Source organism: Chanos chanos, chromosome 9 (genome assembly GCF_902362185.1).
Source record: "Chanos chanos chromosome 9, fChaCha1.1, whole genome shotgun sequence".
NCBI lineage: Eukaryota > Metazoa > Chordata > Actinopteri > Gonorynchiformes > Chanidae > Chanos > Chanos chanos.
In genome coordinates this window covers 12,368,838-12,387,741 of record NC_044503.1, presented here as the reverse complement: position 1 = coordinate 12,387,741, position 18,904 = coordinate 12,368,838, and the positions used below count along the sequence as shown (strand labels likewise).

Sequence of the window (18,904 nt, the reverse complement as noted above, 5' to 3'; positions counted from 1 at the left end):
GACCAGACTCCCAAAAGTCAACCAGAACGGGAATTTTCTTACCTGTGGGTATGTGGTGAGAGTGTGTGAAAAAGAATGAGTTTGTGGGGTTTTTTTGCGAGTGTGAGAAATAGAGAGAGCGAGAGAGTGATAGCAGGAGAGCTGCTAAGCGCTGCGACAGTCTCCTGACAGACTGAACTAATAAGGATGTCAAGTGTCACTGTGTGCATCATGCACTTTTCTTTCTTTCTTTAATCTTTCTTTGACCTCACAGGTCGGGGATTTTTTTTAGCAGGATGATTTTAGTTGTCCATGGAAATTTGACATGCTGAACATTTAAAAAAACAAAACAAAACAAATATATGGATTTAGTTTGTTTGTTTGTCTGTTTGTTTGTTACATTGTTTCGTATGCTTGGTGAAAAGTTTGGTTCACTGACCGTATGTACATTTACAAACAGAGGTATCATAAAAAGAAAATATTCTCTTTTCTTCCCCAAGTATTCATTTATTTTGTTCTAGTGAAACTATTGAAAAGACAATAAAAATACATTGGGCAGGCGTGTCTCTGTGTGCATGTGCGTGTGTGTGTGTGTGTGTGTGTGTATGTGTGTGTGTATGCGTGTGAGAGAGAAAAAGAAAGTCAGAGAGGAAGAGAGAGTGGGTTTGTATGTCTTAGGGAACATCTCGTGGGGTTTTTATTTTTGTGGATGTGTGGATGTGGCTTTTTGAACATGTGAGGGAATTAAATGTAGTTTTGAACCTTTCCATACATGTCTACATTTGACTTGCTGACACTTGTGCTGGATTTCTAATCACATATCCATCTAAAATTCTCAGCTAGGAGCCTTTCACAGTATGTGCCTCTTTTCTGGGAAGGAGTTTATTCTCCCTGCTTTCCACATTAGTTTGGTCTCTTTGAAGAAACGCTCGCTTTTGCTTTTCTCCGTTCAAACAACATCTTTCTCAGAGTCCGTCATGTCGAGAGACTCGGAAGTTTTCTAATCACCATGAACAAAAAAAAAAAAAAAAGAGAGAATGAAATATGAGTGGAACAGTTAAACAAATCTGTCTATAAGCACAAGGCATTTGCTGAGAATTTGAGACCTGGATATGTATCAAGCTTTGGGTTATTTGTGAATATTGTTAATAGGATATTTTGTAATATCTTGGCCATATCTTTGGCAAAATCAGTGCAGCTGTCCCCCACCTTTCTCTCTTTCTCTCTCTCTCTCTCTCTATCTTTCTCTCTTTCTCTCTTTCTCTCTCTCTCTCCCTCTCTCTTTCTCTAACATTGCTCATTGTTGTCCAGTGCTAACCCATCCTCTTGTGTGAAGGGATATATGCTTTTGATAGTTGTTTTAGTCGTTTTTAGTCGTCAATGTTGATTTCTTTTCCAGCTCAGTGGGCATTTTTAAAAGAAACTGTTGGGTATGTGTACTCTTCGTGAATAGAACTTTTCGATGTTTGTACCTTTTTGTCGCCTTCAGTGTTCTTTGATTTACTCTAATACTCCTAGTCAAAAAAAATGGGTCTCTGAGGTACTAGGACTTGAGTTGTTTGTTACCATGGTGACAGCAGAGCGCCCCCCCCCCCCATATTAGTCACGTGATATCATGTCTCATGGATCAACCAATCATGTCTTGTGTTTACATAGCCATACATGGATTCTCTGTCCCATTCTGTCTGCTGCTTGACGTCTGCCATTCTGAGGAGAATGGCTTGGCCAATGCGGAGTGGGCTATGGTCATGTATTCTGCAAAGGAGAGACGTTACAGTGTTTACCTCTCCCTCTCCTCCATTTCCTTTCCTATCAGTGTCCCATGCCTCATCCTTCATGCACCTTCTGACAACAAGTAAACAGGATCCCACGTATAGATTTGTTCCATTTTGGGATACTTCTTTTTTTTTTTAAACATCAGTTCATTGTAGAGTTTACTTTTTGCCTAAGCAGAGACTTTTATCACAATCGCCCTCTACTCATGTACTATAGAGACACCAGCAAAAGAGAGGATGTGTGCACTCCTCAGGTGATTTGTAATCCAAAATTCTCTTTTTTTTCTGTGTTTGAATGCAATGAGACTTATATTTCTGATAATGTTTGTGGTTTAAATGTTAAGGTATATTAGCCTGTTGATGGTTTGTGTGCCACCGGAGAGGAAAGCTAGTATGTGGTCATTGGTGAAGCCCAAAGACTATGGTCTATGGATTATGGACTATGTGAAAGAAAAGCTCCATTTACAGTGATTTGCTCTTCAAATCCAGAATTAAGCATATTTGCTTTTCCTCAATGATCACTGAGAAACTGACAGTTATATTTATGTGAAAGAATATTTTGTCTAATTGAATTGAACTGAGTTCTTAACATGAATTGTGTCCATAGGTAAAGCACCAATTTGAACCTTCCAAATGAAAATGTGTGATATGTGAAACTTAATGAGGAAAAGTATCAAATTGGTGTGAAACCTTTCAGTTTGGAAATTGTTTTAGGGCATAAAGCAGAGCCTTCCTTTTTAAAATCCTTACTACACATACAGTATATCTGAATGTAAATTCCCAGTTGCCGATGTGATTCATAAAACATTTATTACAATGTGAAAATTGCGTTTTAACGGAAATTTGTGAGATGGACCATATTTATGACTGGCTATCACTGTTGTGTTAGTGTATATGTATGGATATACAATGCAAATGCAACCAGTTTGTGAGCTGATTGTTTACCTACAATAAGTATTAAGTCTTATAAATCAGGCCCCAAGATGTTTCTTTGCGGGCAGCCCATGTGGCCTAGGGAGGAGAGAAGCACACAGAGAAAGCACTAGAAAAAGGAATATCAGGGTATCAGCCCCAAAAATAATTGCTTTAAAAAAAAATTCTAGTTGAAAAATATGAATAAATAAAAACTGAGCGTTGTGACTAAAATAGTTTTTCAACCGCAGATCTCTCCCTCTTTCCTGTGCACATGATTTAGGGCATTCTGGGAGATCTTTACAGGCCACAGTATTACTTTGTTTTTCTTAGTAACTAAATGCTAATCAAATCTTAATACTCTGTGTTTAAACGACTAATCATTTCATTCAGTTTCTCTGACATTGAGAGGGGATCTCTTAAAAATGACCCTTGCATACGTCTAGTCAGAAGAAGAGGTTTGTCAGTTCCACGTTCTTTGTGTCCACCGGTGAATGCCGGAAAACATTTTCAGAGGTGGCTGTACCTCTGCTTCTTGAATATGTAACACGACATTGACTGTCAGAATGAATAAACCTCTAAAAAAAAACATGTAGATTGGAGATGAGAAAACTGGGCATCATCACATTGTACATTCATGGAGTGGGGAAGAGGGAGTGAGGAAGGTAGCTCCTCATGGCTGTTAGCACTGACAGTCGTGTAGAGTTGATGAAACAGTAGATATCCTTTTTCACAATGTATAGGCTCTGTGTACTCATTACAAATGATGAAAAGGAGATTTCGTGTCTGTCTGTACAACCCTGTAATCTTAGAGGTTTATTTTTTTCTCTGTCCCTCTTGTGTTTTTATCTATTTATCTGTCTTCCTTCCTTCCTTTCTTTCTTTCTTTCTTTTGTTCTTCCTTTCTCTCTCTCTCTCTCTTTCCCTTTCTTTCTCTCTCTTTCTCTTTCCCTTTCTTTCTCTCTCTTTCTCTTTCTCTTTCTCTCTCTCTCTCTCCTCGCTCAGTCTTTCTCTTTGCTTACATTCATTTGGAATTATCATGTCGTTCTGTTGACACTACTGCTGTGCATATTCTGTCAAATGTTGAATATTATTTATGACTTTGTCTTGTGTCACGACTGTGAAGCGCCTGATAAAAGATCTGTATCTGCCACAAAACATTCCTGCTTGTTTCATTTTTCAAATACTCGTCATCTCGGGAGCATGAGGTTTACAAAGTTAATACTAACAGTGGTCGGAAATTTGATTTCCATATCAGCTTTCATATACTCTTTGCAATAATTTCTGTTCATGTTTATATATTTATATTTATGTTAACAAAACCTCTAATTAACAAGAAAATCAAAATATTTTAGTAACCACTGCCTCCTTGTTCACCAAATGAAAATATACTTTGTATTGTATGTCATCTCTTTTGTGGACACATCCTGGAAATTATGCAAACATAAGCATTGTACATTATTAGCATAACTTTTAGCCATAAGGAGACCTGTCATCATGAGTTATAAAACCACAAAGGCTTGAATGATAAATGTATTTAAATTAATTACTCTGAACTATTAGAATAAATTAATAAATTTTCACTTTAATGCATCTAAAATGAAAACACGTCCAATTAAGTCCAATTAAATGTAAAAGTACTCCCGTAACCTCAACAGCTGATTAGCATCAAAATGCACAGGAATAATGTTATTTATTTAATGTAATTCATTTAATAAAGTGAAACATAAATTGCTTCAGTGAACCCAGCAGGAGCATGCTGGGGTTAAATGAAGACAAAACTAATTTAGTTGGACACTATCAAGACACTGTCAAGACACTTTGAGTCATTTTTGGGGGGGGGGGTTGTTTTTTGTTTTGTTTTTTACTTTAGATATGTATTTTACTGTTTTATCATTTGTTTTTCATAATGAGTTTTGAACATCATTTCATTCATCCAACTTCATCTTGTAACAACTACATAAAACACATTGACTGACATATATTAACAGTTCTCCATTTTTCACCAAAACATATATATTTCCAATACATAAATGGTCTGTTACATATCAGGATTTTTTTTTTTTTTGTATTTCTTACACATGTCAGCCTCAGTCCTTTCTCTTACCTTAAACCTTAGCTGTATTTGCAGATCAGAAACATTACTTACAACACACTTTTAATTGTGCAGCAGTTGAGGTAATGGTGTTGAATTTGAAATAAGGCCATTCTTCCATCTCTGAGTGAACGGAACCCAGTTGTCACTGAGATTTTAGGCAGGTGCGTGCGGTGGAGAGGAGCTTCTGGAGCTGACAGCGGAACTGGCGGTTTAGGAGGGTGTAGATGACTGGGTCCACAGCAGCAGGAATGGAGCTCACAACCATGGCTGAGGTTTCCAGCTCATGCAGAAGCCTGCTCTGATATTACAGACGGATAAAGGAAACACAAAGGCCAAGATTCAGACAACCACATTAGTTGCAGAAAGCATCCATATTACCAGATAACACCAAAATTCATATTGAGACAGAAGTGCATATAATTATAGTTATTACCTTATAAGACAGATAGATAGATAGATAGATAGATAGATAGATAGATAGATAGATAGATAGATAGATAGATAGATAGATAGATAGATAGATAGATAGATAGATGGTCTCGAAATATGTTGAAATCTTAATAAGGAGACAATAACATTTTCGTTCAAAATTTAGGCTATAAGAGCAATGTGGAAATGTGATTAATAAATGGTGTTTATTTGGGGGTTTTTTTTACCATTGTCAAAGATGTGTGACAGACAGAGACCGACAGTAAAATGTAAAGAGCAACACACAGGACGACAAAAGCAGAACATGAACTACTTCACACAAATTGGTTTGGAGACTTAGTCAGTGACACTTACAGTAGGCTGGCTGCAGTCCATAAATAAGTTCAGCATCAAAGTAACTATCAACGGCACCCAAAAAAGAATTACGGCGAAGATGATATAGCCAAAGCGCTTCGCCACTTTTCCTTCCAACCTCTTTTTCCCAATTTCTTTCGCAGTTGGAGTGAGGATACAGACGGCTCCAACAATTTTAGGTGTCGTATGAGGAGTTGTCAGGGAACATTTATCGATGCAAGAGCTGTACTCAGCAGTAGCTGTGTTTGTGCTGAGATCCTGGTCTGTGCCTGACTCCCCTACGCCTGACTTGGGTAGGTGTAAGGCACTTGTCCTTTGTGCTGAAACAGATGTGCTTTGCCAGCTAGAGACTTGCGCTGAAACAGAGGATTTGAACTGTATTCCTCTGTCACATATTTTATTGGTGTGTTGTCTCACAACTACAAAAATTCTCAAATAATGGATAGTGATCAAAATGAGAGAAAAACACCAAATCGGCACCAAAACAAACGCGCCAAAAGGGTCCGATGGAGAATCGGAAACACTTGTTGTAAGTATGTTTCGACAGGTCATGTAGGAATGAGACTCTCTGCTCAGAGTTAGTGAAAGAATCGCAACAAAGAGTCCACAGACCCAGATAAGAGGTATCCAAACTCGTACACGGTTTTTTGCCCCCTCAGTCTTGAACGGGAAAGCTATGGCTTGGAAGCGCTCCACGCTGATGACAACCAAGGTCAATAACTGGGCGCAGCTGCAAAGAGAGTAAGTGAACTGCTGAAAGCTACAAAGAACAGAGCTTATCTCAACACGCTTCTCCCCCAAGAGTAAAGAACCCAAAAAGAATGGGGTGTCGAAAGAGCATTTTAGCAAATCGTTGGCTGCCAAGTTCACCAAGAGCGCATTGTTGGCGGTCTGCAAAGTTTTGTTTCTGAACACCACCCAGCAAACGAGTAGGTTTCCTAACAAGCCGACGACTAATATAAGACTGAGCAGCGAACAATTAAAAATAAGAAACTGAGTGATCGATGCACCGTTGCTTATGAATGTCGTGCCGTTTAAAGTCCATTTGTTTTCCATGGCATCCGTTTGGTTGAAACTTAAGTGTTACATTGCGCCGTAACTCTCTGTAAATTTAATGTCAATATTGTTGTGAAATGCACAGTTGCTTCGTGCTGCACACCTTCATGGTTCAGTTCTTGCGTCAAGAAGGAACAACCCATCCAGGCGACGTCAAATCTGCTTCTCTATATTGATTGTAAAACCGCACTAGTTGAGTGTGTGGACGGTCGATTGATCTCCTGCCACTTCTTCAGCTGTTTCATCGCCTCACCCACGGATATATTGTACACGACGCCGCTGGACAAACTATACTCGGTGGTGTTTCTGATTTGTTTAATTTTAGGAATAACTGCACTTCTCCTATGAGACTATGTTGAGTTTGATTGGTTAAAATACAGAGTGCAGTGCATACAATGCAGTATCAGAACCCAAGGCAAATCAGAGCCATGCCCTCCTTCGGGTTCGTCCTGTCCTGATGTTTAAAAAGGGACACTGAGAGCATCAGACGCTGATCATTGTGGTTATCTTTGCCTGATTAGATGAACACTTGTTGATTACAGGTAGTCGCCGCGTTAAAAGGAAAAGAATTTGACCGACGGGCTTTGATTGCCTCTCAGGACACAGTATATATAACGACAGTTTCAAAGTGATTTCGCATTCAGTAACGCGGTATTAATGGGTATAAAAGAACAAAATCAAAGTGAATCTGTTTCAAGTAACTGTCATCATCTTTTAGGACACTTTTATTGAGAAAACTTGTACAGAAAGAATACAATTACACCATATTTTGAAGATTACTGTATTTCTTTACATTATTGTTTCACAATAATTATGGACTGATCACATTTTCTATTCCTTTGTGTTTCAAAGCTTATGTCATGAGAGATGTCATCACTCTAGACGGATAAATCAATTTTATTAAAAACAGTTCATGTTCATGACTCTTCGCAAAAGTACAACATGGTCTGTAGACTGAATACTTCAAGCCATTGGGACATGAAGTAAGTCTTTAGCAGATGAGTCATTCAGCCTGCAAGGTATTAACTGACATGTCTATAGATACAAACAGTTACTACATAGAACCCAATTTCTGTTAGGGATTTTAGTGAACTCCAAAAAAAAAAAAAAAAAAAAAAAAAACAGACTTGATTGCCCATGAGTAAGGAGCTAGTATGGTTTAGGTCCAGCCCACCACCACCACCACCGTTTGTTGTTTTTCAGTCAAACACAAGTGCAGGTTACCTAGGAGACCAACTGAAATGACTAATATGTCATAAGTTTTCCCATATCCTGTTAGTGCTTCATTAACTCCATCATATAAACAGTGTTCATGCGATAGGCTGCCATCCAGCTATGGGCGGAGTGGTAATGTTGATACGCTGGAGACACAGAGCCATAGTAGTTCTGCCAGGCTCGGTAATATGCCCTCCAGTAATCCTGCACCTCCTCCTCCTCCTCCCCTGGCATATCATCCGAATCGTCTGTCGTCTTTCTCTGCCTCCCTCTGGAGGACCTGTCCGCTCTAGGCTTTTTCACTGAGCCTTTCTCCTCTGATTTCAAGGTTGACTGGCAGGTTTGTGAAGCTTTCCAGCGATGAGGGGTCTGACTGGCAGGTTTGATTGGACTCTGTCTAGACTTGCCATGCCTGGCTGCTGTGCCTGCTATGTTTTCAGGGTCAGTTTTGAAAACTGTCTGTTTTGGAGGGCCTGACAAAGAGTTGGACGTGGGGGTTTCTATTCTACTTTCCACCTGCATGTCAGACTCAGAGTCCGAGGAGGAAGAGGAACTGTCTGAGGTGAATCCAGAGGTAGGCGAGGGGCGAGAGGACATTTTGGACACTCCCTGAAGAGGAGGATGATCTCCGTCCAGCAAAATGTGAGACTCAGTGTGTCCATATTGTATAACCCTGTGTTCTTTTTCCTCGCCTTTTTTATGCTGCCCGTTGCAGGTGCCACTGTCTTCTCCATGACTCTGATACTGCCGAATGATCTCCACAGATCTACCAGGTCCATCTGTAATGAAGCTCTCAAAATCAGCCACGGCCTTCTCAAAGGACACTAGCTTACCCCCTCGGGGTTTGAATGAGGGTAGAGGGGGAATTTTGGGGAGGGCGTCCTGCATCTCTTTCCGTGTGAGGCTCCGGTTGGGCTCTGGGGATACTGTAACTCTCATTCTGGGCGAAGAGACCAAGGTATCAGAGACAGGGGTAGGTTTTTTTGTTTTGCCTGCTGCCCCACTGGGCTCCTGGTTCTTGGATGTACCAATGGGATCAGAAGGGGGTGTATCCGTAGAGGATTTGAGCACCTTTGGTTCAGACTTGGCCTTTTTCTTTTTGTCCAATCTGGGAACTTCAAGAAGCGCCAGTTGAGTCTTAGACGGAGGTTCAATGGTGACATTCCAGTCACTAGCTTCCTCCATAAGCCCTGATGGGATTGGGTCTGTGAACAGGGATTTAAAAAAAAAAAAAAAAAAAAGGTCAGGAGAGAGGAGGTCAAACTCTTTTACTCTTTCTGTTTTCCCAACATTTATTCAGACTCTCAAGAGGAACTCTAATCGCACAAAACAGGATGTGATGTTACCAGCTTTGAGGGATTTAAAGCTTAGACCAGCAAGAGGACAGCGAGAGAGAGAGAGAGAGAGAGAGAGGGAGAGGGAGAGAGGGGTCAAGTCTTCATCAATTGTTATGTTTCCCTACCTGGTAATTCCGTAAGATTTAGACTGCATTTCTGTGCGATGGCCCTCATTTTGTTCTCCTCCTCACCATAGCAACAGTAGGTCACGGCAATACCAAGAGTGCCTGGGACAAAAAGAGACACAGCGTTCTTTGAAGAGGCACAGACAAGCTGTAGAGAGTGGATAATTACAGATAAAAAAAACTCTGTGTCTCTACAGTACGTTTACAGAGGATTAAAAAAAAAAAAAAAAACAGGTCTACACAAGGAATAAGATCACAGGATTTACCTTATCTAACAATGACACATTTCTTAATTTTCCATTTTTATTTTGCGTTTTTCTAATCATTTTAGTTTAAGATTATGATTCTTATTAATCCTATTAAAGCTACAAATAGGTTTAATAAGAACACAAATATTAACAAATATTTTTCATGTCACTTTTAAGTACCTTAGTAAACAAATGCAAAATACCCAGAAGGAACATTACCGGAATAACAAATTTCCCCAATGGTATGCTTAAGTGTCGGCATAATGTTTTACCACATCAAAAAGACCCACACAGTGCCCTAAGATCCCACTGTTGATTAACCAAACTGTACAATCCTATCCCTGCGTCAAAGAACTGGCCATTAAACGTTACGCAAACACGACATAATAGCACCAGGCTGCTGCCCATTGCACAGGATATTACTAATTAATGCCTCAGCCACTCACAGAGTCAGCCTATGCCGAAACAAAAAGGGGCTTTGACAATAAGGGGCTCTCGTCCTTGTCAGTTGTCATGACAACGCTTTAGAAGCGATTCTAATTTCAGCCGTCATCAAAAGGGCTCTCCAGAGCAGCCTAACATCCTGTACAGTTTTTACACGAGTTCTCCCCCTATAGTGACGCTACGTCCACTTCATTAGAGCACAGGCCCGGCTCCTCAGTGCTGACTGCCTTCCTAATTAAGGAGTCTGTTAACCCTCAGACCCTCCCCTACTGCAATTTACCACACTTACAAGAGGCATGGCCATCTGCACGACCAAAATAAGCCCTGAATGTTTGACAAAGGGCAGACACACACACACACACACACACACAAACACACACACAGAGCCACAGAGAATGGCTGCCAGAGTTTTTTCTCCCCATGTAAATATCAATTATCAACTGAGCCAGATGCTAACTGTGAATAATTGGAAGGTCAATCCATATGACTGACGTACCACTTGCTGTTTCATTTTCGCGTCGTTAAAAGCTAGTGGCACAAACCGACAATATTTCTCCTGTGTCCACAGACAATTAGATAACTGAAAAGATGAGTTTGAATATCTTGAATATCTTTGTAGAGTTTCTAGAATTACTTCAATGTCAAACTAAAGTGATCAGGATAACTTCTACTAGATTGTTTTAATGTGGAGCCATTGGACAGACAAAATGATGTTCTCAGTATCATTTCTCCCCCATGTTCATTTAATAATTTTTGACTCGTAATCTATGTACAGCCTTATTGTGATCTCTGTTTATGGGGCAATGGGATCTGATTGATGCACTTAGTGTAAGTCGCTTTGGTTAAAAGCGTCTGCTAAATACCAAACTGTACCCAAAGCCACTCATGAGTATTCTTAATTCTGCTCAAGTAACTGGAGTGAAATAATATTTTCATTTGGGTTACAAAAAAGTTTTTACTCTTTACTTCACACCATAGACAGGAATGTGTTAATGTGACATGCAAAAATTGAAGGGATACTCGACCAAACTTTCAAATTTACATGATTTACATGATAAGAAACCTCCAATGCAGTAGATAAAAACATCACCAACTGAGTGTGGCTGGCTTTGGATCTCTGTTCAGTGACACAGACGGCCAGTCGATTTAGAGTACCATTGAACAGCATGAGAGATTTGAGGTGAAAAAGAATCTCAGTGATGCACATCCCTGACGTCATAGCAACAGTGACTCACCGAAGCGACCCGCACGGCCTATGCGATGCATGTAGGTCTCCCAGTCCTGGGGTACATCCAAATTAACAACCATATTCACCTTCTCTGCATCTATTCCTCTGGACGTCTGAAGGAGGAGTGTTGAAAGACCAAAAGACAGAGAGAGAGAGAGAGAGAGAAACCTTCTGAAAAATTCTTAAATATGGGTTATCGTTTAACACCCACCAGAACGTTGTACTTTAGCATAGAGTAAAGTGGCTCAGTATTCAAGAGACGTGAAAATGTATGCGTTGAGAAGCAGCAATATACTGGGCTTGGGAAGCATGCTGTGTGAGAGTCAGAGAGGACAGAAAACTCACCAGGTCAGTGGAGATGAGAACTCGACACTGATACTGCTTCAGTTTGGACATGGCCTCCAGCCGCTGGTCCTGACTCAGACTGCCTGCAGCACGCACACACACGCGCGCACAAACACACACAAACACACACACACACACACACACACAAACACGTATGGGTCCCTACTGGAATAATTCAGCTTAAACCCACACATTGCAGTGTAACATAAAATCGGATCCGAAAATAACTTAAACTTGGCTTTGGATGGAGTATGGGTTTTAAAACAAAAATAATCCTTAAGACAAATTCATGCACTCTCGTCTGTGTGCCCTGTTTGAGAGAGGGGTTGATTTTTGTTCACCAGATCACTTTAGCGACATGCACACTGACCTGAGATGCAGACAGATGGCAGGCCCTTGGAGGAGAGGATGTCTGCAAGGTGCTGAGCTCTGAAACCAAAAATAAGTTTAATAACTCAACGAGCACAAGACAAGATTGTCTCCACAAACCTTCGCAACATTCCAAGCCATTATATTTCACTCTCTCTCCAAAGCTCTTTTCCTCTGCGTCTCAGAGAACCCACTACAAGAAGAGTGAGGCATTCTACAAACCACAGTCAGCACAGATTTATTCAAACTCAAAGATAAAAGTAACAACGGCAACCAACAAAAGTCCAATACCCGTTCCTTTATAGTGGATTGAGACCAAAAATATATATGTCAAAAAAATACCCATTCAGTACTCATTGAGGAGCTGAGACTGAGCAGTGTGTGTGTGTGTGTGTGTGTGTGTGTGTGTGTGTGTGTGTGTGTGGGAGTCGCAGCAGTGAACTGACCTGCTGTGGAGGTTGGAGAAGACCAGGGCCTGATTGAAAGGGACTTTGCTAAAGAGCTCCAGGAGGTGAAGGGCCTTTTCCTCAAAGACTTTGTGAGGCAGAGGATTGGAGTGTACGAGTTTGTAATACTGCTTTAACCCTGAATAGACGAGAAAAGGCTCTGCTGATCCACTGACGAGGCTTATCAACTCAAAATCAAAAATTACTCCAAAAACCATGAAGGGCGAACACACATAACCCTTGACAAACAAGTTATACACAGCAGAATAATATCATATTGACCATCTCAATTCCTAAATTCCATAATTATTGTTGATTTGAGAACCAATGGAATATTTCATTCTTTAGATGTATTTAAAAAAAAAAGATTGTTTCAGAAACAATTCATTATTTAAAAAGGGAGAATAACTCCATATAAATCCTGGTGTTCAACATCATCATGTCCATCCAGCCCACTGAGATTTAGAGACCTACCAATCAGCCCAGGGTCAGTGGGGTTCAGTCGGACAAACGTGGGCTCCCTCATGTAACGCGTCAGGTGCTGGGCCAAGTATTCTGGGTAAGTGGCAGAGAGGGCCAGCATCTGTTTGTTCTCTGGCAGAGAGGAGAAGATCCAGCTGCATGGGATCAAAGCGAAAGAGAATGAGTGGAGAAATTCACTCTAGACAACAGATGAGTCACTGGCGGTGAAAAAAAAAAGGGGAAAAAAAAAAGTGTTGTAAAGTAAAGGATGACAAATCACCTTTTTCCTGTACTTGAATGGCTTTTTTAAGAGCTCATTCTTTCCACTCTAACCTGGGATGACGGTAGTTTGACTTACACCCAAGTATATTTTGAGAGGGGGGGGGGATATTTCTGCTTCACTGTTTCTCTTCACATGGTCTGCTGCCTCTGTATTTTCTCAGATACTTTCAAAAACAGCACTGTACAGTGTGCAAATCGATCAAATCTGTTAAGCATTTCTATATGCTAGCATAGATGTTTAAATATTAAATATTGATGTTTAAATATTGCTAATGCGGTAAATGACTAGTACAGTGCCAGAAAATGATCTTACTGAACATTTATTTTGCTCATTTTGGTGTGAGATCATCTTTTTATTCAGTCACATCCATTACAAACATTCTTAAGTCTACTCAAAGGAGTTTCTAAGAAAAATAATGATATGTTTGATTAAAAATAATGATATTTGGTTTTTGCCCTCTTTACTTCTCACCATACACAGGAATGTGTTAATGGTACATGCTAAAACTGAAGGACTCAACCAAACTTTCAAATGTACATGATTTTCAATAAACCTCTAATGCAGTGGATAATTCTGAAAGGCCCAGCTGTACATATTGTCTACTGAATGTGGCTGGCTTTATATCAGTATAATCTAGATAACCCATAACGAACACCAAAAAGATCAGCCAATTGATTTACAGTACCAACGAACAGCACATGGAAATCATTTACAAAATGACTGCGCAGTTTTCATAAGCAAGCCCAGCACCGGTGGCCCATTGAAAATACAGTGTTTCCTGAGTCTCACAGTGACAGGGCTCTCCATTTTTGGGGGTATATTTTCACTGCAACCGAATCACAGTATTTCACAAAGTCTCAGACGACTATTTGAACTGAAGCCACTTAAAAAAAAAAAGGGAGATGACAATGCAGAAAACTAAGATAACAACACATTAAAAATGCAGCCTCATTCTTCAAAACCATCAGAGTTGATATACTGCATAAGGGCTATGCGGAAACCCAAGGAAATATTGAGTACTGAATATTTGATTCCTTTCAAACTAAGATAGTTTCCCTGAAAATGGTTTTTCACTGAACTGCAAACAGCCATGATGAAAGGACTGCGTAATCAGGTGACTCACTTGACTTGATCCTGATAGCTGCCCTGTTCCAGGAGCTTGTCAGCCTCATCAAGGACAAAGAGACGGATACTAGACGTTACCAGGAGACCCATCTCAATCAGCTGCTTAATGCGTCCTTCAGTAAAGCATTAAAAGGTAAACAAAGTACACATAAAGTGTGTCAGTGATTAAGTAGGTGATTAAGCACTTTGAGTAATACACATGCTATGTGGTAAATCGTTAAATTAAAAAAAAAAAAAAGGCGAAAAGATTTTGGACTGTACTCAAGCACTTCACACGTAACCAAAGCAGACGCCTTTGGCACTAACCTGGCGATCCAACAGCGATGTGGCATTTCTTCAGGTTGATCTTGTCTTGGTTCACAGGTGTGCCCCCTATAAAGACATGGCACTGCAGGCCCTCTATGGCACAGCCAATGGCCATGATTACTGAGTGAATCTGCACGGCAATCTCTCTGGTGGGGGCCAGTACCAGAACCTTCAGAGGGAGGAGTTTAAAAAGTGATTAGCTTCTAAAGGAAGGGATTAGATTATCATCAAACTTTGTGTTTGTTGTCTCTGTGCATTTTTATAAGTGCGTGCTAAGCAATTCATTCGAGGGTTTTTATTCGTGTTTCGCCACACTTGAGTTTGTATTAAAAAGCCAAAATTTTGTTAGGAACTGCTTAGGTGGAGGTGTGAAAGTGTGCCCACCAAATGCACTGTTAAATGAATTAAAAAAATAAAAAACAAACAATACCTCTCCCTTGTTTTTGTTTTTTTTTACTAACACTTAAATAAAATTAGAGAGAGTTTGTCGCTTAAGGGGTATTATTCAAATTAATGTTTTACTGTGAGAAAATATTCCACAAAAATATCACCAAGATTTCACAAAAAGAACAAATAGGAAAAAAAGTGTCCCCTGGCTATACCTGGGTAGCTGTATTCTCAGAGACCAAAGACTCTAAGGCTATAGTGGCAAATACACAGGTCTTTCCAGTGCCAGATTTGGCTTGAACAATAAGGTCTGAAAAACAATAAGACAACAAGAGTGAATAAACATCATAAATTCTCAGTCTACTCATGGTCTGCTGGTTCTTACACAGAGGTGATGGCTCACAGGAAAACTAAATGTTTGTCTTGGTTTAATGATTCACAGTATTAACACTACTGTTAAATTACTTTCCACCGACATATGAGCTAGACAGATAACAACCAGCTCTTCTGTAATTACTACATGCTTACAAAACAGTCCTGTCCAATTCACAATGAAAGCATATTGGTTGAACATGTAATGACAAAGATTCTGTTGCTTAAAACAGTTTTTATGGATTTATCTAACAGTATAATGAAAAGAGGGTGACAGAGATCTATCAAACGGATCGTTTAATTAAAGTTTGTGTGGATAAAATTGATTCAGTTGTTGGGGGGTAAGGTTGCTAAGGAGCTAAATTATCTGGTGGGATTTATTTGCCTGTTTGACCGGTTGGAAGACTGGATTTGTTTCTACAGTTCAAACATTGGAAATTTCTAAACTATCCGTGTTTGCACTTGGTCAAACATACCACGGTAACTCAGCGCACATCACGCCGCATTACTTTTGTACTGACAAACGAGACAACTAGATTTCCGCGGGAGCTTGCACTGCGGTCTCATGTTTGATTGCAAACCTCTTCGTACCACAGTGCTATAACCCAGTGAAATGTGCTTTTCAGATGTCTAGAGTGTCAGCTTGGCATGTCCCATACTAATTGGCAGTACCTTTGTTCTTCTGCTACCTCCATGGCCATTCAATTTCATGTCAACCAACCCAGTTAATCAAACTCTGAGTAACAGAGTTTGATTAACGACTGATGTCAGGCTTAGAATCAGTTAGACAGTTTTTCTGCAATATCAGGTTGTGGTTATGTCGTTACCTAGTCCACATCTTCCAAGCGGAATGGCCTTTAGTTGTATTGGAGACGGTCTCTGAAACCCAGCCGCAGATAATCCATCGAGAACCGGGTTTGAAAGAAGTAGGGAACTAAATTCGACATCCTCGGATACAAGAACGTCATCTGTGCGTTTTCGCGTGGTAATTTCATGTGCAGCCTTTCTCATAGACGCTGCCATCTTCGAAACAAACCACCGCGTTGCTCTTCTTTGTTAGTCAAAACAACCCTGCCATGTTCTTAATCGGTACGAATTCTGCCCCTATTGGGCGGGCGTGTGACTGTAAGTTCACTTCTCCGTGCAGATCATCTAAATTTTCTGAAATGACCACTAGGTGGCAATATTCTCTGACAGTGAGTCCATAAAGAAAAATGAAATTACCCACTTTTTTTTCTGCTCCAGTGAATTATCGTGCCTCGCAATAAACGTCATTTCATCGACATTTATCTTCATTGTAACGAAAACTATACATTAAATACAAACTGAGTATTGTTTCTAGGTAAAAGAAAATCATATGAGAGACCGTTGCAATTTGTTTAATTTTACAAATTCCACCTGTTACATTTTGTTTATTCTGTTTAAGGTCCTCAATATATAATATATCTGCCCACACAGTTCTTGGGCAATCTGTTGGTGAGTTATCGTCAGCACAACAATCACAAATTTGATTTGAAAATTTACGCAACAAACTTAATTACAAGGCTTGTATAGCAGTTGACCATCATTTTCTGGTAGTTCACATGCACTTCATGCACTAAGCTATTTCTCACTCTCTTCGCAGCCTTTCGAGCAGGCTTTTGACACAGGGTGGAAAATGTAATCACGTTTACCCATTTAATGAGATACTGTTTCATCAGCAACATCAGGGTGGGGACAGAAACTCCAGAATGGGCAATACAGAAAATTCCATCTCCGTTTTCCAGTCCAACAGCATAAAGAACAGTTTGCCTAAGCAAATAATCTTATCAAGAGCTCTACACCATTACTCTTGGCTGTTTGTTTTTCGATTTATCACACATTTTTAAGTCACAACACTACGGTACACACATTAACACGTCTCACTGAAACTCCACAGTTTACTTACACAGCATGTAAAATTTCTCCACTGTATACAAGATCATTTCATTTTGGTTAAGGCATATGACATGTGGGTCTACATCACATAGCCTGATTGAACGCAACCCTGTGAAATTTTACTTACAAACTTTTAATAACTTATATGTAAAATGGTTGCGAGTATAAAAAAGATCATCAAGAAAATGTGGCTAATATGTAATCAAATTGTAACAGAAGATGTTTTGAGTGCAGTTTTAATATTTTAGGTGTTCCATTGTCTTCATGGTGTGCGCCTCAGCGAAGCATCTAGTTCTTTCCAGAGGATTCCTATTAATTAATTAAGGGCTTTAAGGCAGCGTATTGTCAGACCCAAAGAGTTTTGCTCTGGTTCTCTCCATTCAGATATCTATCTATCTATCTATCTATCTATCTATCTATCTATCTATCTATCTATCTATATGTATGTTTGTATGTATGTATGTATGTATGTATGTATGTATCTATCTATCTATCTATCTATCTATCTATCTATCTATCTATCTATCTATCTATCTATCTATCTATCTATCTATCTATCTATCTATCTATCTATCTATCTATCTGCCTGTCTGTCCATTAATTGGAATATTGTGGCCTCAAACTTCTTCTTCCTTCACTACGGGTGGATATAGCTGAAACTGTAGACTGTCATGTCAGAAGAAGAAGAAGAAGAAGACATCATAAAAAAGAGAATGAAGTCTTGTAAATGTCTGTAAATGTAATTTTTCAATTTTGAGCATCTAGACAGAGTATTAAACAAGGAAATGCAGGTAGTGCGACTACAGCGGTCTAAAAGACATTAGATTTTACCTGTGCTACTATTACTAACTGCAAACCAACATCATGCCACAAAATTAAGGAATTTTGTTGTTTATTTTCAAACTTGCAAGGAACAGTTTCCCTCCATTTAACGCCCAATCAGAACAGAGCTTTCACCTGAAGGTAAATCGATAACAATACATAGATAATGACTGTATAAGGACAATAGGGACTCTTCCATTCTCATGTATGAACTCCTGCTGAGGTGTCTCATTGATCAGCCATTGATGACTAGCTTAGAGAACTCCTTGTTTTGTGCATGTAGAGCCGTTAGTCAAATCTTGTTTAAGCAAGAAAACTCCCTTTTCTCTGTAAATAAAATAAATTACTGTAGCAGGGCTGTTGGGTTTCTCATAGGACAACAGTGAGGGAACGCGCAATATTTTCCGGGATTTCCAAGCAGGGAGGTCCTTAGAGACTGTCTTCACTTGTAAGGAGAGGTGTCATAGATATATTGTTAGAGGGCATGGGTGGAACAGAACAGTGCGTCTTTGTACAGCAACGATTTAGAAATTCTTCGCAATGAAACGCGCGGTGTGCCTGAATTACAACTAATTCTACGCGTGAATAAAAAAAACTTCCACAGAACGCGACTATTGACGGACCTGCAAACGACACGTTTTACTTTACCTTTACTTGATCTACTGTTTCTACACCCTGGCCTTATACTTAATATTAAAGGGGGAATTTTCGAGATTTCAGTGATGGAAACACTGCACAAATGCATGATCAGCATCCTGCCTTTGTTTAATGAAACAGGATTTTGAGGAATCTAAAAGTAGAAACCGCATACGGACTCAGTGCAGCGCTGTTACAGTCATTTGTAAGATGGATCATAAATCTGATGTACCT

General features: G+C 39.7%; 1 protein-coding gene across 1 annotated transcript; it reads right to left on the bottom strand.

Moving 5' to 3' along the window:
- Positions 1-7,790: 7,790 nt before the first annotated feature.
- Positions 7,791-16,318, bottom strand: ddx20 (DEAD (Asp-Glu-Ala-Asp) box polypeptide 20). The gene is made up of 11 exons (XM_030784886.1): positions 16,123-16,318; positions 15,139-15,233; positions 14,537-14,705; positions 14,229-14,343; positions 12,835-12,977; positions 12,361-12,499; positions 11,916-11,974; positions 11,546-11,628; positions 11,208-11,313; positions 9,281-9,382; positions 7,791-9,023 (listed from the first exon to the last, which is right to left on the bottom strand). Exons 1-11 carry the CDS (start codon positions 16,316-16,318, stop codon positions 7,879-7,881), a joined length of 2,352 nt encoding a protein of 783 aa, XP_030640746.1. The 3' UTR covers positions 7,791-7,878.
- Between the last annotated feature and the right edge of the window lie 2,586 nt (positions 16,319-18,904).